Raw genomic sequence first — 26,411 nt, forward strand, 5'->3', positions numbered from 1 at the left:
TTGAAAGGAATTGGATTGCATTAAATCTTTTTCTTAACATGCTTCAAGGAAATCTGACTAGCCAGAATAAAATATTGATTTTGTAGCAAAAGCTATCGCAAATCAAGAAAATAAAGAAACTGATTTTACTATATGTATTAGTTATACAAATAATAACAGTTGGAATCGTATAGTATAGTTTTTACGCACGTGCCGGGTTAGATCTTTGTCATGGCGGATGCAATAGTTTTGAAATGATTTTAATCCAAAATCAACAGTTAAATACATTTTCTAAATTATTGCTTTTTCATTTCCTGCAACAATCAAAAAAAAAAAAGAAAATTCTTAGTAAATTCTCATGTATCGAGTTTTGGAATCGAATAATTTCATAGATTAAAACGATTGTGGTTTAAAATATAAAGGAGAATTAAATTAGTTTCGTTCGGCAGGAACTCGATTTTCAGTAGAAAAAAGAACTTGTGTTTATAGTTAAATTGTTATATGTAGCATTCATTTGCATATGAGAAGAACAACTAATTTAAGGAAAACGACTTGGGGAAGGTAGGCAGTACAATTTTTGACAGGTGAAAGAAAACGTTGGGGTTGAGCTTTGTTAGTGGCATTGTGATATTGTTGAAGAGCACTAATTTCATTATGGAATTATAATTAAACTTATAAACATGTAGAAGTTTATTTAAAGGAATAATAATCCGTGAGAATGTGTAGAAACTAACAGGGTGACCCTATGCTGTCCGGGATTGAATGATGATCAACGAATGCTTCAAACTCTCATAGTTTTATTATCAAAATCTGTGAAATCGCCCATTTTTCAATCAAATAGATTGATTGCTTGCTCTAGTTGGGCACCTATCAAGGTGCACTGGGAGGAAGCTTCACATACTTCCCCTCAGTGACTTAGTCCATAATTCATTCTCGTCTACATTGCACTGTAGAGAACCTACTGTTGATTTTATAAAATTACTTTTTATATATAATGGCTTGACTTAAAGTTTAAAATGCAAAAATCAAGTATCATACTTCAATTGTCTTAAATAGTAACATTCATTTCGAACGCGTTCCATGTCATTTCAAAGAACATAGTGTTGATTTTATATGTTGGGCCTTTCGGCTTGTGTGGTAATAAAACTTCTCAAATGCACTTGTGATGTTAGGCTGTGTAAGGTGTTAACTTTGATGAAAATCGCCTGTTCCTTCTGTCATCGGATTATTTCGATAATCAATACTTATTGAAAGCATCCCGATACGAAACCTACCTAAGAAAACTGCCAGGCACATAAAGTGCCTTCCTGTGAAATGTTATAAAAATCGTCCCGGCCGTTTTCGAGTCCATAGGGAATGAACTCACGCCAAATTTCTTTTTATATAATAGTAGAGATGAGATAAATAATCAAAAACAAACAAAACAGATCAGACAGAATCATATTTTGTTTTGATTCGATATTTCATTTCAACAGTTTCATAACTGAAACGAAATATCCAATCATAATTCTTTGACATCATTCTTTTTAGTTTATTCTTTCATTACTAGCTTATTCTAATAAAGACCTTTACAAATATAGACATGCAAAACGAAACTATGAACATAAAATAAGTATCTAATAGTTATAATTGTGACTCAAAGGGTCATGAGTACGTCTAGTAATCTAGATGTACTCATGACCCTTTGAGTCACAATTATAACTATTTGCTCTGTTTAAACTTCATTACAAAATTCATAAACTGGAATGTATATGTTAAGAAATTCTTGCATGATTAAAAATAATAAGTTTCTTTACTACAATGTTAAAGTAAAATGGCCTATTATTTTGCCTATCTAATTTATATACTTGTATACGGTTTGTGGGAATACTCTATGTAATTTAGCTGAACAGAGAGAGTAACTCTTTCTCTAAATGCTTACAAAAAAGAGAGTGGTCGACTGAGAGGACGAAAGAAATAAACAGGTAGCTAGGAAAAAGATGTTGACTTGTCTAATCAATTATAAATTACTGCTAATTAGAACAATAAAAACCAACAGTCTGAGAATTAAGGTAAATTTTAGCATGTATTTTATGTTGCTTTATTCTTATATGGACCTATACAAATATACAAAGGTCGTCTTAAAAGTAAAGCCTTCTATTTTTTTTAAACTCAAAATGTTGAAGAGCTATGTAGAAATTTTGTCAGGAATTCAATGACGCATCTCTGCCTTTGATGCACGGCCATGGCAGGGGTTGTTTGCTTAGTCTCACATCGTCAATATCTGTAACAAAAAAATAAAATTTTCAGGTCATTAATGCATAAGTTCAGTCAACATAACAATGCAATTTGGAATCCTTTCTCATCTATTCAGGCAGAATAACAAAAATAAGAGATACCTCTTTTGAAACGCTCTTTGTAGACATGCAAAATGAAACTATGATAAAAAAAAAGTAGGTGTTTATTTTATTAATGACGCATACATGGCCCGTTGAGTCACAACCACTACTACTACTACTACGACGACTACTACTACTTCCACTTTATACTTTATGCTAAAATTCATAAACTATTTGTTAAGAAATTCATTTTTCATAATTTCACCGTTTACCTGTCAAACTCAACAGCGCTCATCCTCAAGTGGCCATTAGAGTTTTGCAACAAGAAAGCAAAAAAATTATATGAAAATATGAAAGCATTGCAAAAATTAGACACCACTAAACATACCATAAATATTACATGTAAAAACGTGTTTAACAACTATATATACCTTTCCTAGTAAACAAGTCACAAGATAGTTTCTGCATTTATGACGAAATAACTAACATAAACGACGTTGCTTGTTAAGATAGTCGACAGATCAATTTTTAAAAAATATATCTTTTTAAGCTAAAACATGATTACATACTTGTCATGTCGAAAATAGTAATATATCCAAAATTTACGAAAATTCATCAAGTAGAACATTTAACATCTGCTATTATGTTTTTAGTAGTGTTGATACGATTAATTGGAAAAATTAGAACTTTTCGGTGTATCAAAATCGGTATCAGAATTGGAAAAATCTGTGCATATTTTCCAATGCTAAAAACGATTCTTTTAATTGCCTTCTTTATTTGACTTTTTTTTTTAACAAAATCTTCCATTGTTGATACTAATGATAAAATAATAAATGTTTATTTAGTTTAAACTGCCAGTAAAGCTAAAATCTACAAATCACCCCCCCTCTCCCAAGTGTATTTTTACATTTGAGAACATTCGGGAAAAATAACAATTAATATGGCTCTCGTCTTGGAGAAAATTCTGGGACTGACCTTCACTTCTGATCTGAAATGGAACACATACATCAAATCTATTGCTAAAATCGCTGGAAAAAATGGTTGGATCACTCTACCTCTCCAGTACGTATCTCAGTGCCAGTGCAATCCTCTATAAGAGCCAGGTACGCCCTAAAATGGAGTACTGTTGCCACATCTGAGCAGGAACTGCTTGGCGTGCTCTATCCAACCTTGAGTTCAAAACCTGTTTCAAAACCTAGTAGGTGATGCTCTTTTCTCTTCCCTGCAACCTCTTTCCCACAGGAGAGACGTTGTGAGCATATCTCTGCCCTTTTCTTATTTTCATAGCAAGTGCTCGACAATCCATGGTTACTTTTTTGTCCTTTAACAAAAAACACTCGACTAGTTACAACCACTATATACGATTTCCCCAACTCTCTAACTGTACCTAAATCTAAATGCAAATTCCATGAACAAAGCTTTTTTCTCAGAACTGCACCCCTGTGGAACACTGTTCTGTTGGCCTGCGTCCTAGTTGAATACAACATGGGAGCCTTCGAATCTAATGTAAATAAGCTCTTGTTGAGCCGTCTCCAGAAATAATCAAATTCTATCTAATTTTCACAATTAACGATTACTACATTACGTTACATTCATTATGCTCGATGCTGGAGTTGCCTTCGGGCCTTGACAAGTAATGACTCCCGAGTAAAAAAAAAGAATTTTTTAAACTTTCAATACATGATGTTTTATAGGAATTTTTAAAGCTAAGATATAACAGAATAATTTCTATTTTAGTCACCAAACGTATTTAGGTAATTAATAGGTAATTTGTGTAATTAATGAATAATTTTATTTTCTTTAACTTGATTGATTGTGTTTGGGATGATGATCTTAAAGCAACCATCATCATGATAACCACCACATCCTTACATTTAAATATTACATTATCGTTTGGTTCATTTGGTGAAAAAGGGAAATAATTCAAAGCAAACATAATAATAAAATGACTCTCGACAAATTTGTACAGCTAATATATATATATATGTATATATATATATATATATATATATATATATATATATATATATATAAAGAGCTAATATATATGTATATATATATATAAAGAGCTAATATATATGTATATATATATATAAAGAGCTAATATATATGTATATATATATAAAGAGCTAATATATATGTATATATATATATATATATATATATATATATATATATATATATATAAAGAGCTAATATATATATATGTATGTATATATATATATATATATATATATAAAAAGAGCTAATATATATATGTATATAATATATATATATATGTATATATATATAAAGAGCTAATATATATATATGTATATATATATATATATATATATATATAAAGAGCTAATATATATATATGTGTATATATATAAAGAGCAAACAGCTAATAAAACATGTTAAAAAAACATATTTAATCTAAAAAGGAAACACTTGATAAGTGGATAGTCCTTTAATCCGCGGAGTTTCGAAGAAATACTTTCCTTCTCATTAGAGGGTAGGAATTAGCAAAATGTGGGATCAGCTTTTGCATACTAAAGTATTTGATGAAACTGCAAGTAAGTCAAAGATCTTACTTGATAACAAAAAGTGAAGCAGAGGGAATATGGTGAAGAAAAAGGTGATTACACGTGAATGGATAGTCTGGTGAAAGGTAAATAATCCAATGACGGTACAATCCAAACATATAACTACAAGAAAGTTAATTAAATTTCCATTTGCACAAGTAAAATCCAAGGAAATGAGGTAATTGGAAGATGGTCCAAAATAATCCAAAAGGCCGAAATCCATGGAATAATTCACAAATATGTACAAGGAAAAGGGGAAAAATTCCAATAATATTAATAAAAGAAAAATAAGATATGCTTTTCACACGGCTGCCGAGGCATAATGTAAACAGGAAAGATCAGGAGAGAAGAAGAGGAAAAAAGATTAAATGGGGATGGAATTAAATAGAAAAGCAAATGTCAAAATGACCCAGACAAAAAGATGTTAAAAGGCGCGAAATATATATATATATATATATATATAAAGCTGAATGTGTGTGTGTGTGTGTGTGTGGTCACGAATAGGCACCTATATGGTTGACTATTTTAAAAAACTGATTACATATAACGATAGAAGATGTATCGAGACACAGGAATGGGTATGTTTGATCTGGAAGAACGGTGGTTCATTAAAATTGTGGGGTCTGCGTTCGCGCCTGGTTCACAAAGTATGGAAATAAAAATTTTTAAAATTAAATAAAAAACGTTTACAAGTGTTTTTGATATAGATGTACATAAGAATACTTTGATAAGTATGTTTTAACTTAAATAGGGATGGTATGATAAAATTTTGGGGTCTGCGTTAGCGCCTGGCCTCCATAGAATGGAAATGGGCACAAACTTTAATAAAGACTTTTCATATCTATCTGCGTAAGTATACTTTGATAATTATGTTTCAGTTTGAAGAAATATGATATAATAAAATTATTGGGTGTTCGTTCGCACCTGACCTCCATAGAATGTAAATATGTCACAAAGTTTAACAAGGTTTTTTAATATAGATCCACAGAATATTGTGATAAGTGTTTTAGTGTGAACAGGTATGGTATAATAAATTATGGGGCTTATCTATTTTATTTTTACTTTCATCATATTTTGCTTTGGTTTTGATACCCCAAATTCGAAGCTATCTCTTTACAACCCTTCCTTTTCATAACCTATCATACTTTCATAAATCAGAGTCGATTTTCTGTAGGCTGTTTTTGAACCCAGTCAACGACGGGTACTTTTGCTAGTATATATATAAAGCTGTATTATTATAAAAATGAAGGAAACAATATCCGAACATGTATTTTTATGCATTAAGAAATAATATTTGCAAGACGAAAATATATTAAACATTGGCAGAGGAATTGAAATTTTGAAATTTTGAAAAGAAAAAAAAAAGAAATTGGTGTTTATTATGACATATTATTAAAAAGAAACAGAATTGGCACTGAATTCCTTGCGCATATTGTCTACATTTTTCATTGTGAATGAATTTCAAAGACACATTTGTTATGGCATAGGTTGTTTATTCTTACTCTCTTCTTGTATAATATTATTGCAAAAGGAAAGAAACATCTTGTCTTTGCAAATAAATATTCAAGGATGTCTCAAATGTAAAGTTAAAAAAAATCTGGGAGAAATGTTATTTCTTTTGTTTTAAAACTGATTCCAAACTTAAGTTAGAAATAATGAAAATATAAATTTTGAACAAAATTGCATTAGAAACAAAAACATCTGGAAAGTCGAAGAAGTCTAATATAGCTTACATTTTATATAGTCTTCTACTCTTATATAAAGGGAACTTTGTGAGCTCGTGTGTGGGTTCCTTTCCTGTGGACTCAGAAACGGCTGGGCCGAATTTTTAAAAATTTCACACGAAGGTACATTATGTATCTCCAAGTGTTCTTATCTAGGTTTGGAATCGGAATGTCTCTGATAAGTATCGAAAATCGATAATCGAAAAAATCCGATTAAGAAAGGAAGTCCGATTTTGACCAAAGTTACCACCTTTTTATACAACCTAATATCACAAGTGAATTTGAGAAGTTTGATTAGTGCACAAGTAGAAAGGCTCAGCCTATAAAATAAATTGCAGTCTTTTATAAGATGGGTGCGGTCGAAATTAATGTTTCATTTTAGAGCACAATTGAACCATGATACTTGACTTTTATACGTTTAACTATAATTCAAATGATTATTTAAAAGTAAAATCAACAGTTATTTCTTTTGTAAGACAAAAGAGTGTTTGAAATGAATGTTTCTGTTTAGACACAATTAAACCATGATACTTGACTCGTGTATTTTAAACTTCAAGTAAAGTTATTATTTATAGATCATTTTATAAAATCAACAGTATATTCTATACAGTACAATGTAGACTAGAATGTATCGTGGACCAAGTCACTGCAGGAAGGCATGTGAAGCTTCCTCCCAGTGGAGGGGGTCCCTAACTAGAGCAGGCAATCAATCGAATTGATAAAAAAAATGGGTGATTTCACTGATTTCGATTACGAAAGTATGGCAGGGTAGAACATTTGATGTTTCTCATTCAGTTTTGGACAATGTCGGGTCTCCGTGCTAGTATATTACATATGTTACATTTTATATATGAATAAAAATGAGATGTAGTTTGCTTGAAGCATTGTGTGAGATAGGTATCTAAAATCGAAATCTCTTCTCTGTCTCTCTCTCTATATCTGTCTGTCTGTCTCTCTCCCCTCTCTCTCTCTCTCTCTCTCTCTCTCTCTCTCTCTATATATATATATATATATATATATATATATATATTGTTTACCTTTTCCTACATTTACACCAATCTTTGCAAGGTCCTCCCGTCTGTGGAAGATATTGTCAAGAGACTATTTTCCACCTGATTAGAATTTGGTCGCCTTCAAATCCAAAGTCAAAAGTTTTTGTAGTTGTAATAAGTAATCCAATGAAGTTCATACCTTTGATCAAAGGGAGAACTCCCGTAGTATTCCCAATCTTTCAGCTGACAATCATTTCATCTCATCAACGCTTATCCTTGAGTGCTTCTTGGCCATGATAAGTAGTGAGCTAACGGTAAAAATAAACAAAAATCCATAGAATTAGCTGAGTAACAGTTTTGCATTTATAAATTATCACATCTTTTCTGATCGCCTAAATTGATTTTTTTTATTTAGAGGAAGTAATTCTTCTCTGAACTCTTTTCAAATAACCCGACTTGCTATTTTCTCGCTTTCCATTTATCACTTGAAATGATTTGGCCTGTTTTTCACTTGCTAATGTTTGTGTGGTGATAAGCGAGATATATTCTATTTTCACATACAAATAACTGCATATTGGTGTTTGTTATGAGCAGAGAATATATTGTTAAACTAAAGCCGAGTTAATCAACGTTTGTTTCAGTAAGGCTTTTTTTCTTATAAATTTCAATCAAACAAAAATATATCCTAAACATTCTTCAGTTCTAGGATAAAGTTGTTTGAAAAATCGTCCATTTTTAATTGTCCTAATTATTAGTAGTATGTAATTAACTGATCAAGTAATACATCTCTTACTAAAGTTGTGGCTATCACTCTTATCCTTTTTCACTACGTTGTCTGAATCCTCATCCCCACTCTAATTATATATGGTGCTTATCATTGTCCTGCCTCTCTTCCTCTCTCTCTCTGTTTTTCAGATATAGATATTTTTACTATATTTCTCTTAATTTGTCCGTCTGTTCATTGCACTTTGTCTCTGAAATTACTGGTTCAATCTGCTTGAAATTTTATATAGACTTTTGCTATAAGGTACAGCGAAATAAGTATTATGGTATCCGTTTGATGCACTATTAATAATAATTAGTATTTAATGCAAAAATGAGGCTAAATGTAACAATATTCAATCATCAATTTGACATAAGGCACTCATTGGACAAACAAACAGTTCAGTATCCTATCTAACAACTATGTCAATAATAATATATTACACTTAACACCGAACACTAGCTTTACAGCATTGCCGATCATCAGAGGTATACCGACTGGTTTTTAATATCTGGCATTTGTTGACTAAAACCCAATTAGAAAACTCTTACAATGATCAGAAATACCATGAAGGTGTTTAACTTATTACAATTTATTATCATTTATTAATCATATATACTAGAAAAATTGTCACCTGTTGTGTCAGCTATTGAGGTCTAAATAAATTGTTTATATCAGGTAAAAATGAATTTGCAAAGATAGCTATGTAAAAAAATAAAGAAAAAAGGCTTCTTGTACACTCCCTCTTTCACATACTATAGATTAAATATGGACGATTCACTTTTTACTCCTCCCTTATATTAATTTTCACTGTTAATAATCAAAAAGAGGAGGAGGAGGAGGAGGAGAAAATGCGTGATGGAAGCGAGAGAAACAGATAATGTATAGAATAAAGGTGTGTGTGGGGGGGTCAAACAGCATATATTGAGAGACGGTTAAAATGAGAGAACTTTAGTACGAGCTTGGTCGAGTGATGAGTTCATTACAAACTATAATTAATGAGAACAATTAAATAGATTTTTTTTCAAGCATAACTCATCTCAAAACCGATCTATATGTATTTTGTTAGCTATGCATTATCACTTATGGCAATATTACCAGAGTGCTCAACCCATGAAGGTGAAAAGAAAAGAGTCATTATATTGAAGTGCTTGTTTGTGGAAATTAAAATTTATAAAAGGTTGATGAATTCTACTGTTGATGTTCAAGTATAATTTATTTTATTTTCGCCATCGTCAAAACATCCGTTTTGATACTATCACGTGTTGATCAGCTTTAAGAAATTTACTTCTAAAGTAACTGATCTCTGCGTATGTTTTTATTTGCCCCTCTTTCTCTATTGCCCATTCCTCTCACTTTCTCTCATGTTTTCCTTGACCTTCCTCAGTAAATGACCCTGTTACCTCAAGTAATTTATACCAATTAAGCCAAGAACTCTTATCCAATCTTTCAATATGGCCACACAATCGAAATCTTGCCTTGCACCCATACCTCTATACTGTTCCGATGTAATCTTCTTCTGATGTCATCAGTCTTTCAGATATACACCCATCGTATCATTCTCATATTATTTCTCTTCATGCAACGCACGTCCTTAACTCTCACTGACTAGGTTTGACAAATATTTTTCGTTTCAGGCAAGAAGAACTTGAACAGATGATCGCTCATCTGAAAGAAGAAAAGAAGGACATGAAAGATGAAATGGCCGTCTTGGAAAATAGGGTGAGTCAAACTTCTTTTATTAACATTTCATTTCATACTTTTTCTTATTTCAAACAATACTTTTCATTATAATTATGAAATTCATACATTAAAACAAAAAAATATGAATTTTCATAATTTAAAAAAATTGAAATTGGAGCCTTAAAATAGCTACTTTGTTGTTTTTTTTTTATCCCTCTTCTTATATTTTGAGATGCCAGACACTCATCAAGGTAAGTTTAAGCTTATAAAAGTCTATTGTTATTTGTTTTTATACCTTATAATTGAAATATATGTAGGGTGTCTCAAAAATATGCTCACACTACAGATGACGATAAAGCTTTTATTTGTGAAGATACAGTGAAATGAAATAACTTCGAACACAGAAGAAAAACGTAATTGAAGAATCATGTTCGCAAATGTTCAAATTGATGACCAGTTGAAGTGTGAGTACATTTTTTAGAGACACTCTGTATATGTACTTTCTTCTTTGATCCTTGGCGTATTTTCTGATTAAACACCATTGACAAACAAAATCAGATGCCCAGATGTTTCTTTTCAACTCCTTGTTTCAGGATTAAGAGTGCGTAGTATCTAATTGAAATCAGATGTTGTTCGAACGTTTTGATCGATGTATCAGTTTCTTCAACCTGTTAAATGAGTATATAAAGATTTTGATTTTTATTCCATTGTTTTCTGATGAGGATGTAATTCCAAATATACATAACACATATAAAAATACTTATAAACATATATCCATACATGTTTAATCATTCTATATAGGATGGCCTCAAAAATGTCATCCATGGGATCTTTAATAAAATTCATAATCTTTTTTTACAATTTAAACACATTTGGTACAGATAAACTTCAGTCTGTGTGTGATTTGTCCACAAATTTTCAGCCAGCAGTGTTCATTGTTCTGTTTTATCATTGTTCAATTAAATGAAGGAACTTTGGTGATTGTCTCCTCAGCAGAAGATGTGATCTTGCAATGGCTCCATGCTCACTAGACCTTACCCCCCATAGTTTTATCTGTAAAGTTATCTAAACTATAATGTCTTTCTAAAGAATTCCCAAACTACTCCTGAACTGAAGAAGTCCATAACATTTAGAATCAGGAGTTTCAAAAGACGAGTGTATCAGAGTTCTTGATAATTTTGCACATCGTATTTAGATATGTTTATCATAGAACAGCAATAAACTCAAGATTGTTTAACATTTATGGCTGAAACTTGGTGACGAGTAAAGCATGGACAAAACTTTATTTGGGTGCTTGTGAAGTTGACGGATCGTGCTATTTTGTAGGTAGAATTTTCAAATCCGATTGTTATAGATCTTTTGTTTGTTAAATGTTTTGTTTATACGAAGAAAAAAAAAAGATAATTTAAAAAAAATCACCTCCCATGTTAAGAATGATTTTTTAAATAATAACCCTAAACTGCACAGGGACTGTTATTTGTACCAAATGTGGTTGCACTGTAGAAAAGATTGGGAATTTCATTCACGATTGCATTTTTTTGTCACACTGTATTTTATATATGTATGTATGCGTGTGTGTGTGTTTAATTTGTTAACTATTTTTTGACGGATGCATCTCTGGTCAAACACCATTGACAAACAAGACAGAATTTTCTTTTGACTTTTGCTTGTTTTCTAACAAGAAACCCCAATATAAGATGAAGAGTGTTTAGTTTCATACAGAAATGAAGTTTCTCAAAAGTCTTGGCGATGTGCCAATTATCATCAAGTGTAAAGAAATACAGGAAATGCTTTTTGTTTTGTTTTTCAATTGGTTAAAATTTTATTTTTACTCATTTTTTTCAGAGTGGGGCGTGTAATTCCAAGTATATCTAATATATATGAATATGTTTAAAATATACCTGTCCCTGTTTGATCATTAAAAGTAGACTGTGTTTGGCATTAAGGTGTTTTATAGTATACATATATTATATATCAGAATCTAGTATATTTGTATCTCAATAGATGTGTAGTTGTTCAAATAGTGTTTAAAAGCAATATGGTTAGATAACTTCCAGGCAGGTAGTGTAGTATGTACAATATATAAACTTAATTATCGTATATAATGGTTGATGTGATCAAGTATATTATCAAGATCACAATTGTAAAGAACGTTCTTAAGATGATACTGTATTTTTTTCCGAATGTTAACTACTCTTCATATTTTAAAATCAAATTGGTCTTAGGATAATGTTTTTTGTAAAAGTCTGAAAGCAATAAATAATTACGTATAAATAATAATTGATTCTTTTCTTTTGTTTTTCGGAAATCAAAATGCTAGGTGTCAACTTAAAAAATAAGAGTTATTTCTTAATGTCCTCGAAAAAGACTTGTCTGTCTTGACAGTTTGAGAAGCGAACAAAATGCGTCTCGTGATATAGACTTTAAATCATTACGCATCCATCGGCTTTTGAATTACCATTTAATCTGTAAGTTGTTAAATAAATGTGTTAAAGGTTATACTTTGCCCGCTGATCATTTTTGAGTGGTTATAAAACCAATAACGCACATGGTCAGATATAATACAATTTTTATTTTTAAAAGTTGATTTAATGAAAACAAATTTTATAATGAATCAGGAACACCAAAAAATAAAATTCAGCCATAATTTTTGATTTGCTAAAACGATTAAAACAAACATGACCTGGTTAGTACTTCTATCTCTTAATAATTTCAATTAAAATCCCATGAGTTCTGTTTGTAAGTTATCATCTAAATTAAATTTATTGACACTCGAAAATGGAACGTGTATTTTTGTTTCTATACTTATTGTCGGGATGTTTTTTTTACATATATTCTAGGTGGTATTTATTCTGAATAAAGAATAATTCTACTTCCAATTGATTAAAACCTATTAGAGGTCATATATTAGTATTATGACAGAACTGCTATCTCGAGGAATATGATAGAGGGGAATGATTTTGTGTTGTTGGTAGTGAGAGTATTCCTGTGAATACCGTTGCTTTTGAATGGTTTGTATAAAGTACTTCGTTTTTGCTTTTAGTGTATTATTAATATTGGAAATATATATATATTTTTTATTTTTCTTCCTTTGAAGATTGTAATGCTGGGTATGGGGCAGCCAAACGCTTTTTTATTGAAACCAACCGAGAGTTGTGTGTGTGTGTGTTATTAAATAACACTGAATGTTTTGTTTATAAGTCATTTTTATTACTCGCATAGTCTTTATTATTTGGGTCGAATTGGTGTGTATAAATACATACATACAGTTAATTTATTTCTTTTTATTCCATATATTTTTCTTGCAAACACTTTAGATTTGTTTCATAAACTATTAAAATACGCCCTATTTAAATCTCTCTAAACTAGTTCTGAACAGGGTGACATTAGTCATCCTTACAGATTCACAGCATTGATTTAGCATTTTATCTATAAGTCTAAAAAGATTAAGAACAAACATATGTCACTGTTGAATATATCATGAGTACTTTCGACAACAACGGAGGCTATAGCCAAGAGGACTAGACAGTGAACCATCCGTTTTTGGCAACTTCGTGACTCACGCTTTCTCCTTATTTTTTTCCTTTAGTCCTCACATTCCATCAGCGATATTATTGACATTGTGGTTTTCCGGGTTATCCATCATACATTTATTGTTGGCTTGTGTTTGACCCTGAAGTAGTACTTTTGTAGCTCCTTACCTCAAGTAGTCTCACGCCTTTTCTGGAGAGTTTCCATAACAACATTTTTTTAAAACATGTATAGTAGCGCATGTGCTTTTATAGTACTTGAAAGAGTGTGATAAGGCGATTATATAAAATATTTTTGCGATAACTAGGGTTCTGACAACAGCATATTCTTTTCATTGTTTGGCTCTTGAGTATATATCTGTTAATGAGTTATATTTTTTTATATAGACGGATGTGGTTCTCGGTTGATTAAGTGTGTTTGTATCGGATATATATCCGGGAGTAAAAAAAAAATGAAAAGAATATTTTGTTGTCACAGCTCTAGAGATAACATATATGTCGCGTGGAAGCGAAAGGATTTAATAAACTTCTATAAAAAGAAAACTTATGTATTTAAAGTGAATAAGCAGCGAAATAAACTTAGATGTTTATTTAAAATATTAATTTTATGTTGTTGTCACGTAAGATAAAAACACAAATCTGTAATTAGTGGAATATAAATAAATATATTTCGACAGAAAAACACGCACGATAAAAGCGTGAGAGGGCATAAACGCCGAGAGGTATATTCTCCTGGTCTTTATAATGACTGGAAGCGTTCATTATTATCTGTACGGTTGAACATCAGAACATTTGTGATGATGGTAATAAAATAAAGTGTTTATTTACTAATTTACTTAGTTACTATCACCGTTTCGTTTTATATGCAACGGACGGCCGTGATCAGTTTTCAAACATTATTGAGGGATTTATTGTCTTATTTAATGCAATAAAATTTCTTAGTTTCAAAATAATTTCTGGTTCTTTTGTTCTAGGGTTTTAGTCTAAAATGGCTCAAAGATGTTCTTTAGAATTCATATCTGGTCATTGACTTGTTTACAAAAGTTTGTAAACTCGATTTGATGCAAAAGATTTTATGTATTTTTAACAGAGCGGAAACGAACCCAAGCTATCATAAACAAGGACTCGTGTTTCATCATTCTATCACGTGAGAATATTGGGAGGAGCCCTTCTTGCAACATGAAAACTTGTTTAACAGAACTAATTATATGGAAGATTAATAATGGTTTATGGAATATGCAGCTCTGTGCCACACCGCTACAAATATACAAAATTAAGTACAGCAAATTGAAATTAGACATTTATGTAGCCAAGTCAGCCGTCAAATTTGAACCCTATTGAATATCTCTAAGTTATAAGAGATCTAAACTTTAAAAATATTTAAAAATATATCAGTATTGATCTTCAAGTGAAGAATTTAAGGCTTACTGGGAAGGTTATTCAAGCATTAATAAATAGGTATTAGTACTTTATCAGAATATTTTCATTAAATACTTGATCTTTTTCATAAACATGTATATATACTTCTGTCATGTTTGCATCTCTCCCTCTCTCTCTCTCTCTCTCTCTCTCTCTCTCTCTCTTTCTCCTTTCGCTCTCCCTCTCTCTCTCTATTTCTCCTTTCTCCCTCTCCCGCTCTCTCTCTTTCTCCCTCTCCCGCTCTCTCTCTTTCTCCCTCTCCCGCTCTCTCTCTTTCTCCCTCTCCCGCTCTCTCTCTTTCTCCCTCTCCCGCTCTTTCTCCCTCTCCCCCTCTCTCTCTTTCTCCCTCTCCCCCTCTCTCTCTTTCTCCCTCTCCCCCTCTCTCTCTTTCTCCCTCTCCCCCTCTCTCTCTCCTTCCCCCCTCTCTCTCTCTCTCTATCTATATATATATTAGCAAAAGTACCCGTCGTTGACTGGGTTCAAAAACAGCCTGCAGAAAATGGACTCTGATTTATGAAAATATGATAGGTTATGAAAAGGAAGGGTTGTAAAGAGATAGCTTCGAATTTGGGCGTATCAAAACCAAAGCAAAATATGATGAAAGTAAAAATAAAATAGATAAACCCCATAATTTATTATACCATACCTGTTCACACTGAAACACTTCACAATATTCTGTGTATCTATATTAAAAAACCTTGTTAAACTTTGTGACATATTTCCATTCTATGGAGGTCAGGCGCGAACGAACACGCCATAATTTTATTATACCATATTTCTTCAAACTGAAACATAATTATCAAAGTATACTTACGCAGATAGATATGAAAAGTCTTTATTAAAGTTTGTGGCCATTTCAATTCTATGGAGGCCAGGCGCGAACGGAGACCCCACAATTTTAATATATCATCCCTTTTTAAGTTAAAACATACTTATCAAATTATTATGTACATCTATATCAAAAACACTTGTAAACGTTATTTTTTAATTTTTTTATTTCCATACTTTGTGGACCAGGTGCGAACGCAAACCCCACAATTTTAATGAACCACCGTTCTGCCAGATCAAACATACCTATTCCTGTTTATATATATATATATAACGCACGCACTGAGCAGTTGGGAAATCTTCCCCGATCTAAATCTTTCATGACGTTGATAAATCCTTCTCCCCATTTTTTCTTCTAAACTAATGTCTCCAACTAAAAATAATTTTTTCACTCATCTGATTTTCTGAATTCTGAATTTAATAATTTTACAGAGCCAGACAATAAGTACATAAAGGAAAATTTTTGTGATTTTCTTATTTTCCTAAACTAAAATAATATTTCCTTTCATATTTGTCCTACCATTTTGTTGTATTAGTAATCTGCTCACACACACACATATATTTTATTTGTTTTTACACAAGCACTTGTGTGTCGTTACACAATCATGAGTATGTTTCAGTCAACTAATTATAAATACATGCATCACCAGGCGATGTACTTTTGAAAAAAATTCGATCCTACTTTGTACTGAACACTCTTGTAAAAACATCGTTAAATTAATTTGATGTTTTACCTCAGAATAATATTAACATGGAATTATATGTCGCGTGCTTTACCTCCAAGCCATGAGAACATTTATCGTTAAAGATAGATAACAAAATATATTTATAAGCTATATAATTATCACATATTTTAGACATATATTATTCATATATAGTCATTCAGATACAGTATTGTACAGCTCATCAGTGCGGCTAGACAGGCAACTACCTCAAGCCAGGATCGAAACCCGACCGCCCAATCGACGGTCAAGGCTACTAACCACTACGCTATTCGGCTGCTGCTGTGCAGGTGGTGAATTAACGATATTTTGACATCATCCAAATGCCGAAGCTCGATTTGTTTACACAAAGAGCATCGCTTAATACGCTATATATATATATATATATATATATATATATATATATATATATATATATATATATATATATATAAGAGGGGTGTTCTGAAAGTAATACCTCCTATTGTGTGGAATACCTGAATAAATCAGATGGCATTGCTATAATGACTGAATTTATGCATTCGGGATCGAAATTGTCATCTTTCTGTTGCATATATTGATGGTGTAAGACTCTAAGTAAACAACCCTTGTCGTGGACATGCATCGAAAGTGGGAATGTGTCATTGAACACCCGGCAAAAGTGCATAAAAAAGATTTACTTTTGGAACTACCTTCTCTCTCTCTCTCTCTCACACACACACACATGTATATATATGGGTGTGTGTGAGAGAGAAGGTAGTTCCAAAAGTATGTATATATATATATATACACACACACATGTATTCATATATATGTATATATACACACATGTATGCATATATATATATATATATATATACATACACACATGTATGCATATATATATATATACATACACACATGTATGCATATATATATATATACATACACACATGTATGCATATATATATATATACATACACACATGTATGCATATATATATATATACACACACATGTATGCATATATATACATACACACATGTATGCATATATATATACACACACATGTATGCATATATATACATGCATATATATATACACATGTATGCATATATATGTATATACACACATGTATGCATATATATATATCTACACATGTATGCATATATATGTATACACACACACATGTATGCATATATATATACACACACATATACACACACACATGTATGCATATATAAATATACTAACATTTTAGCCCGGCGTTGCCCGGGGTTTGAAGGTGTATGTTCAACAAAAAAAAAAAAAAAAAAAATTGTAGTACAAAGGCAGGCTCGAACCCGTACCGTGAAGGAGGAAAAAGCGGGAAAAAACGTGATGTCTTTGCTGTTACGACCACCGTCAAACCGGAAGTGACGTAGGTTTAAATTAAGGCTAGACAATCGAAAGGAGAAGATATCTTTCAAAAATATCGGCGAAAAAAGAGACCACTCCCTGGAGAAAAGTGCCCAGTTGAGGGTGAAGAAATTAATTGTTTTAGCCAATTTTTCGGTATTTGTCGTCTGAAGGATCGAGCTTCAAAACGATGCTTATATTGTGAAAATCCGTTGCCTCTGTCGAAAGTTTAGGAAGACATGCAAACACACATACATACATTTATATATTGGTAGCTCAAACTTTCGACCCAAACCGATTAAAAAGCTTGCCCTATCTCTGCATACCCTTTATGTCAAATTTCAAAGGTTTAGACAGAAAATTGTCTGAGTAATTTGGTAGAGACCACAGAGGTCAATTTTTTTTAAAGTTTGACCACTATTATGACCCCTTAACATTTATTGTTTTGGGCTCAAATAAAGTTATTAAGTTGGATCCATATCCAAGAAACCTATATCTAAAATTTCAATTGTTTATACCCAAAAAAGTCAAATCGTGTACTTTGACCCGTTAACTGCCAAATTTCTGGCCGAAAATGGATTACAAAGATTTTGGCAGATCTCAATACACTGTATATCAAATTTCGAGTCTGTAGACTAAAAATTGACAGAGTTATTGCCTAAGGAAATGTTACACAGCCACACACACAGAAAACACTTTAACATTTATAGATATAGATATATGCAGATGTATACATATATAAATATATATATACATGTATTCATATATATATACTAGACCACCCGTGACCCGTTGGGTCAGTACGTTATATTAGCTATGGAATTCATGTATGAGCGTGACACTTGTGGCATAAAGAAAATAGTTTTTTTTACATAACAGAAGCATTTCTATGAAAGTATATTAAAATGAAAAAAGAATATAGATAGATTTCTATGAGTCGTTCTGTTTATTATAATTGTTATTTTTTTTTAAATTACAGTTACTGAATTATAAGTGGTTGGTCATACTTATAGGTAAATATGCACTGAACAGGTATCATAATCCTTATTATAGTTAAATTCAAATTTTGATATATCATCTTTTAAATGAAATTGTTAGTTGAAAGTACAGAATAATAAAAAAAAACACTCTCCACATGTTAATAATGGCTTTTTAAATAGAAAATGAAAATAAAATGTAACTTTTTTCATTTAATTTAAGCAAACATTCAGTACCCATTGTGTAAAATATTTAATTTGTATGTTAATAATAAGGTCAATAAAATTAAGACAATTCTTTTCTATTTACATTTTTTGTACAATTAATTTTTTTTAAAGAAAACTTTTGTTATCTTTTTGCTTAATTGAGACTTCTTATTAGGTTCTAACTCTCTTATATCCAGATTAATTATATTAATCAATTTATTTTATTGAATATGTATCGCTGAAAAGCACGGGTGCTTAAGCACTTATTGTACAGAAAATAAATATTGTATTCATATGCTAATAATAAGGTCACTAAAACTAAGACAATACTTTTCTATTTACAACATTTTTTGTACAATTTGAGTGTTTTAAAAAAACTTTTATGTTTTCCTTTCGCTTAACTATCCAGTTTTACATCGCTCCCTTTTTCTCTCTCTCACACATACACGTAACTATTTCTCGCGTACGTAACGAAAACAGAGGGAGTAGGAGTGTTGAAATCTATGAGAGTGAAAGTGAGAGGTGTTTTCTTTCACCGCCGCTGTTTCTATTAATAATGAGTGTTGTTTTTTAAAAGGGAGAAGTTTTTTTGAAACTGCGACAGACTTTACGAAGTTGAATGTTTTTAGCCGTTAAAAAAAAAAAAAACTATTTGATCAAATTAAATGAAATTGTTTGTATTAAAAGCGATATAAAAATTCCGGAATTGGAATAACGGATTGAAGACGTTGCTATTTACGCATGCGCAACCGGATGTTGAAAACCGGAAATCTGATTGCAAACATACAAGATCCATAGACTTTTAGTATTATATAGATATATATATATAATCTGTGGTAACTTGAGGGGAGTATGGACTTGTGTGCTTATCCAATAATCATCTAGCATATTTATTTCAAACAAAACTATTTAACAATGTATTGTTTTGATCCCCGACGTTCTGTTGGATAGCAGAGTAATTGTTTTAATCTTATGCTTTAAAGTATTCGTCAACATTTCGTTCGTATTGTTCATAATAAAGAAAGAAACGAAATAATAAAACAAAATTATCGAAAACACAAAAATAAAAACATGGATGAACTAAAATCAATTTAGCTATCAATTCAGATTCACACACACACTGCATTGGTTATTTTAATTTCATAATCTTTATAAAATATAGAATGATTTCTAAGTCCGTGTTAAATATTTTTTTCGCACAGAGTTAAATATTTTTTTCGTATGTTTTTTTGAGAAGAAGGTATCAGTTGATAAAAGAAAGTCAATTTTTGTTTGATTTGAACTGAAATGCGTGGCACTTAGCAAAAAATAAATAACTAGACTGATGTTGGTAAATTAAAAAGATGGTCCTGATCATCGCATCTGGTTTTGCTATAGAAAAAAAACATTAAAAATTAAAAGGTAACAATAAATGATGATTGCAACGTCTTGTCAGACGAGAGCCACTCCCTCGGTCACTAAAATCCATGTGCCCGAATATGACTTTTTAGCCCTGCCAGTGACTTGCACACCCTCAAGCAGACATGACACTGAAAGCGTTCACTGATTTGTATGAAACTAACAGCAGCGGAACCTGTATTATCGTGGGCTTTCATGTGATTAACAAAACCTGCCTTAGACAACAGAGCCCGATCACACACCTTACAGATCCAGAGATCTCCATGGTTGGGCAGCAAGGTTTGGCATTTCCAACATGCTCTCTTAAGCTTCGCTCGGTCTATTTTGGCTGCTTCAAAGTGTTCTGCACCCCTGCATATCGGTGTCCTCCACTGCTTGCGATCATACGCTAGTGACTCCCAACTGTCAACAGGAATATGAAAGCTCACCAGAATCTCCTTGATGCTATCACGAAAACGTTTTTTGGGCTTGTGCTGGGGTCTTTTTCCAAGAAAGAGCTCACCATAGAACAATTGTTTTGGGAGTCGATAGTCTTCAAACCGGATGAGATGACCCGCCCAACGCAACTGGTTCTTAATAACAATGGTCGCAATACTGGTTGTTTTGGCCTTTTTAAAGACATATGTATCAGGGACAAAGCTATACCACTTTAAACCAAGAATGTGCCTAAGGCACCTCTCGATGGAACCTCTCGAGCAATTCTATATGGGACCGGTACAAGATCCAAGTTTCAGATGCGTAGAGTAGTGATGGTATTACACATGCTTGATATACTGAAATTTTAGTTGTCAGAGTTAGATCACCATCAGACCAGACTCTATCTTGTAACCTTCCAAAAGCATCAGATGCTTTGCTGATTCTCTGTGTTATTTCCGCATTAAGAGTGCCATCATTTGATAAGGAACTCCCAAGGTAGACAAAATTTTTTACGACTTTAAGGCGCTTTCCACAGATGAAGATATCAGGTTCCACATACAGATCATCGGGTGCGGGAATGTACATGACTTTAGTTTTCTTATTAATTAAAAGGTAACAATAAATAGACTGATTATTACGCTTTACCTGCTTGAACTATTTTTTTTTATATAAATGTTAATTTTCATAGAATTTAAAAAGAGAAAAAAATTTTAAAATAGCAAAAAGCGTTTAGTTTTAATTGTATGCAAACAATACTTTCATTTAGTTATATCTGCTAGGATTTGTTAAAAATTGTAATACGTACAATAAATGTTGATCACCTAGTCTTGTCACTGATATATATATATACTCCTATAATTTTTTTTGTATTGATATAAATAAATCCCTTTTTTATGTGTATTGATATATATATAAACCGTTTTTCTATTTAGTTGAAAAGAAAATACTACTTTGTTATATATTGATCATGGAATTGCATTCATCTGCAAAAAATCTAGCTAATTTGCATATTCTTTTAAACATTCATTTTAATTAATTCCCTATTAGTCTTATGGGATGATCATCTTTAGTTAACTATTACGTGTAATTATATTCATGTTGATATTTTACATAATTTATACATGCGTAATATTTGCGTAAAAAGATTATAGTAAACACCAACCTCTTTCTATATATATATATTTATGTATACATGTATATATATTTGCTTAACAAATTTTGCCTACTAAACTCCTCTGTCAGTTTTTGGTCTACAGACATGGAACTTAATATATAGGGTATTCGAACCCATGCGAAATTTTATATTTGGATTTTAACCGGGGAAAATCGGTGCAAAAAGTGTGAAAAAAAATGGAATTTGCCAGGTGATGGTCGAAAGACGGCATTACAAACATGCATGCGTAACGTAATAGCTATTGATTCATGTTTTAATTTTTAGCGTTGCAACAAATAGATCTTCATAGCTCGGGTATTAACATAAAAGGAAAAAGTAGATCGTAAGCTAAACGTTTTGGTTTCAATTCTCGCTGGTGACACAGTAGTCATTTTTTTTGAAAAACTTTTTAACTATATATTTTTTTTAAAAACTTTGTAACGTTTTAACTATATATTGGGTGCAATATAACATAATAATAAATACAAATTTGGCATTAATGAAAATATATTTAAGCGTAGTTTACGACCGGACAATGTCGGGTGGTCTGCTTGTATATATATAATTATAAAACTCTGTGGACCTTGCTTGCATGCATCTTGTCTTCGACGATCGGGCTATCCCATCTTTTAAAAAAGAGATGAAGGTGAATTTATATATGTGTATGGGCGTGATTCAGAGGCTAAGGAATGAGAATGGAGTTGTATGTTTTGGTTTCGATTCTAGCTGATGGCACCCAAGTCATATATATATATTTTTTTAGTTTTAATCTCATTACTATATATTATAGTCAGTATAATAATTGATAGCGAATTAGCACTATAATGATAATTACGTAAACCGCATGAACTAAAATATTATATTTAATGGGCAACGGTGGGCGGCCTGCTAGTATACATATATATTGTAGTCTGCATTGCACTGTACAGAACCTACTGTTGATTTTATGATATTATTTGTAAATAATGGCTTCATTTAATGTTTAAAATGCAAAAGTCAAGTATCATGGTTCAGTTGTGCTCGGGTTTTATAAAAGAATCTATAGTTGATTTTATAGGCTGGGCTTTTCTGCTTGTGCAGTGATAAAACTTCTCAAATATACTTGTGATGTTAGGTTTTATAAAAGTGTAAAATTTGGTCAAAATCTGACAACCTTCTTAAATTCATTTTTTGATTTTCGATATCTATCAAATGCATTCCGGTACAAAACCTACATAAAAACACTCCCAGACACAACAAGTACCTTCGTGTGAAATTTAAAAATAAAAAAGCGGGGGCACACACACACACACACACACATATATATATAATGATTCGGGGGGGGGTAAAAATTTAAATGTGGCAATCATGCAGGGAAGATTTTTATTATTCATGTTTGAAAGTAAAATACCAAAAAACACGTTGTTTAAAAATGGGGGGAAGAAGAGGAAAGAAAAATAAAGGGGCAAGTCTACTGACCGGTTTCGCCCTCGCTTTTTTGAAGCTGTATCGAGGGATTTAAAAAGGAACAATCAGAAGTATGTACATTATTAAAATAAAGCTATGTTGCGTTCTGTTCAGGGGTGAAAAAAGAACAAGGAAGCGATTAAAACAAAGCAACGTAATATTTTCGAAGATCCTAGAGGTTAATCACGCTCGAACCTAAGAGACATTCCCTTTATTTACAGGGAGAAGGCCTCCTCAACGAATATGAATAGTCTCCAAGATCTTTGGATGAAATAGGGAGTGAGCACAACTCAGAATTTAAAGAGTTCGTGCTGAGGTTTTCTGCACATGACAAGTTTTTAATGAGATGTTAAGTTATTGACAAGTACGTCCGTTGCTTGGTATGTCCCATTTCTGAGTTTGCTAGGTACGTGTTGTTGGGCTCTCCCGTCTAATCTCAACATTGTTCAACTTAAAATTGTAAATTACATTATTATGATGATGGGGGAGGGGTAGAACATTTTTTTTGAGAGGATGGCATTAAGGTTTTCGTAGAAAACACAACACACACACATTTGAAGCAAAATAACAATTTTGAACCATTGAGCTGATTTGTTTGTCGAATTTCTGATTTACTGTCCCTAACCACGGTAAACGAAGATATATTGGACATTTAGTCACTGTTTTAACGTTAATTGCAGAAAACTCAGTTTTCTTTGCATAACTAACCTAATCACATCAAGAATGTGCCCATTCTTGGATAGGGTATCAGTAATCATTTAAAATTCCGTATCCAATTTAGATTTTGAACAAATCCTCAGGGAACGATGTGTTAGATCCAAATTAAATTGATCTTACGTTTTTTGAGGCAAAATGAATCCCAGCATGTATACAGTCCCATAAATGTGGATTTGCAGTATATTGAGGTAAGATAATTAGGTGGTGTTTTTGTTACCAATACATCAAAAACGAGTTACACTCTCCTTCATAAGTATACTTTAACGCGGAATGCATTTTATTAAGTAGGGAGAAGAAATTATTTGCCTCCGTCCTGTTATTGAAGAGACAAAATATATCGTCTACACAGACAAAATAGACTAATAGTTTCATGGGTCCAGAAAGTAATTGTTCCTTATGGAAACGCAAGAAAATATACTCCATTAATCTCAGGACTAAGCCAATAGATACACTTTCTATTTGCCGATACATTACATCGCTGAAACTGAATTCAACAGATGTAGTGCCAAATTTCACCGACTCAACAAATATGCTTTCATAAATGGGAAGAGGTGATATTTGGCTACGATATAAAAATCTGTGTATATATCTATAGATATCTCGTTAAACTTCATTGATTACTTTTCCTCTGAAAAATAATAACCTCGAATTATATATATATATATATATATATATATATATATATATATATCATAAAATATAAAGTCGTGGAGAACGAATGTATGAAAGACAGGAAAACAATTAGACACAGCCGAAAATAAAAACAAAGAAAAGGGAGATTAAATAGGTTTCATTCCGATCAACAACCGTAAAATAGATTTCTAATTATTCCTTTCTGCCTTCCATATATATTTATGTGGAAATATTTATTTATACTAATCACTTAATTTATGAAGCTCAGTGTAATTATAGAGCATATAACAACTAAATGACAAAAGCCTATATTCCAAATTTCAAGATGTTGACCATCTCTTAATTTATTCCTTTAAGTACGTTGATATGCACAATGAATAAGTTTGCGATACGAAGCAGGTGCTGTCAGAAATTGTGCATATCAACATATTTAATGGTATAAATTGTAAGATAGTCAACATCTTGAAATTTGGAATATAGACGTTTGTCATTTATTTGATATATATATATATATATATATATATATATATATATATATATATATATATAATAAATATTTTTGATATCTATAGGCATATGTTTCACGTTCTCCAACAGTCATCAGTAATAATGGTGTTCAACGATTCAATCTCTGGAACAGAATAACTCGGATCCAATTTTCTTACCGCTCGTATTGATGACAATCACATTTCAAATAAGTCCTATGCTTACTAATTCAAAATAAAGTTAGAAACAGGCAGTGTTCTAATCTACTCGAGAGAGAACTCGCAATATTGCAAATTTCAATCTTTTATTATACTTCTCGGAAGGTGTTCAACTTCAATAATTGTTAATATCCACAAATATAATTTTAACGTTCACAAATTATTCTCAGTATGTGTGGTCTAACTGTATCACCGATCAAACGATTCGAACCTCTGATCCGAATGCTTAAATTGTACACACACATCTATCTATCTCTCTCTCTCTCTCTCTCTCTCTCTCTCTCTCTCTCTCTCTATATATATATATATATATATATATATATATATAATCAGATTGTTGTATTTACTTTGCCTATCTTAACTAGTTTTGCTAATTTAGAGATAATTTGTATGAAATTTTTGTGCACTGGGAAAATGTAACAATGCAATATGAAAGATAAAGGAACCTGTTTCATTTTTTTGTTTATAGGTTTTTGTTTTTGAGTTTTGTTTTTCTGTGTAAATTTGGTCACATTTGAAGATGAATTGAATGTTGATGCTGAAGCGAAGGAAATCAGAAGGAAAAACAATGGTAATCTTTTCGCATGAAATTGTCAAGAGACTGTGACTAAAACAAAGCGTTGATATGTGGAATTGGAACCCAATTATCGATAGATTCTCCTTCTCTTTGAAATTAGAAATAATTGGATTAAAATATATAAAAAAAATAATACGGAAATGAATTGAGAAACAATCATTGTTTTATTTAGATTGGTGTTTTAATCTATTATTTCTATTGCGTTCTTTGATGAAATGGTTGCGCAAAAAGATCTAATCTCAATTCAGCAGTACACTTCTGCTTTTTTTTGTGCCACCCAGCCATCATAAGTTAAATATTAG

At 31.6% G+C, this 26,411-nt stretch overlaps 1 protein-coding gene across 1 annotated transcript in view; it reads left to right on the forward strand.

Moving 5' to 3' along the window:
* LOC145249412 (centlein-like) overlaps positions 1 to 26,411 on the forward strand; it is a 157,065-nt gene that overhangs the window by 108,707 nt on the left and 21,947 nt on the right. The window contains exon 3 of the mRNA XM_080110965.1: positions 9,981 to 10,065. Coding sequence (XP_079967091.1) covers positions 9,981 to 10,065 — 85 coding nt within the window. The remainder of the gene's footprint in view (positions 1 to 9,980; positions 10,066 to 26,411) is intronic.

Source organism: Euprymna scolopes, chromosome 28 (assembly GCF_053919585.1).
Source record: "Euprymna scolopes isolate OS-2025 chromosome 28, ASM5391958v1, whole genome shotgun sequence".
NCBI classification, from domain to species: Eukaryota; Metazoa; Mollusca; class Cephalopoda; order Sepiida; family Sepiolidae; genus Euprymna; species Euprymna scolopes.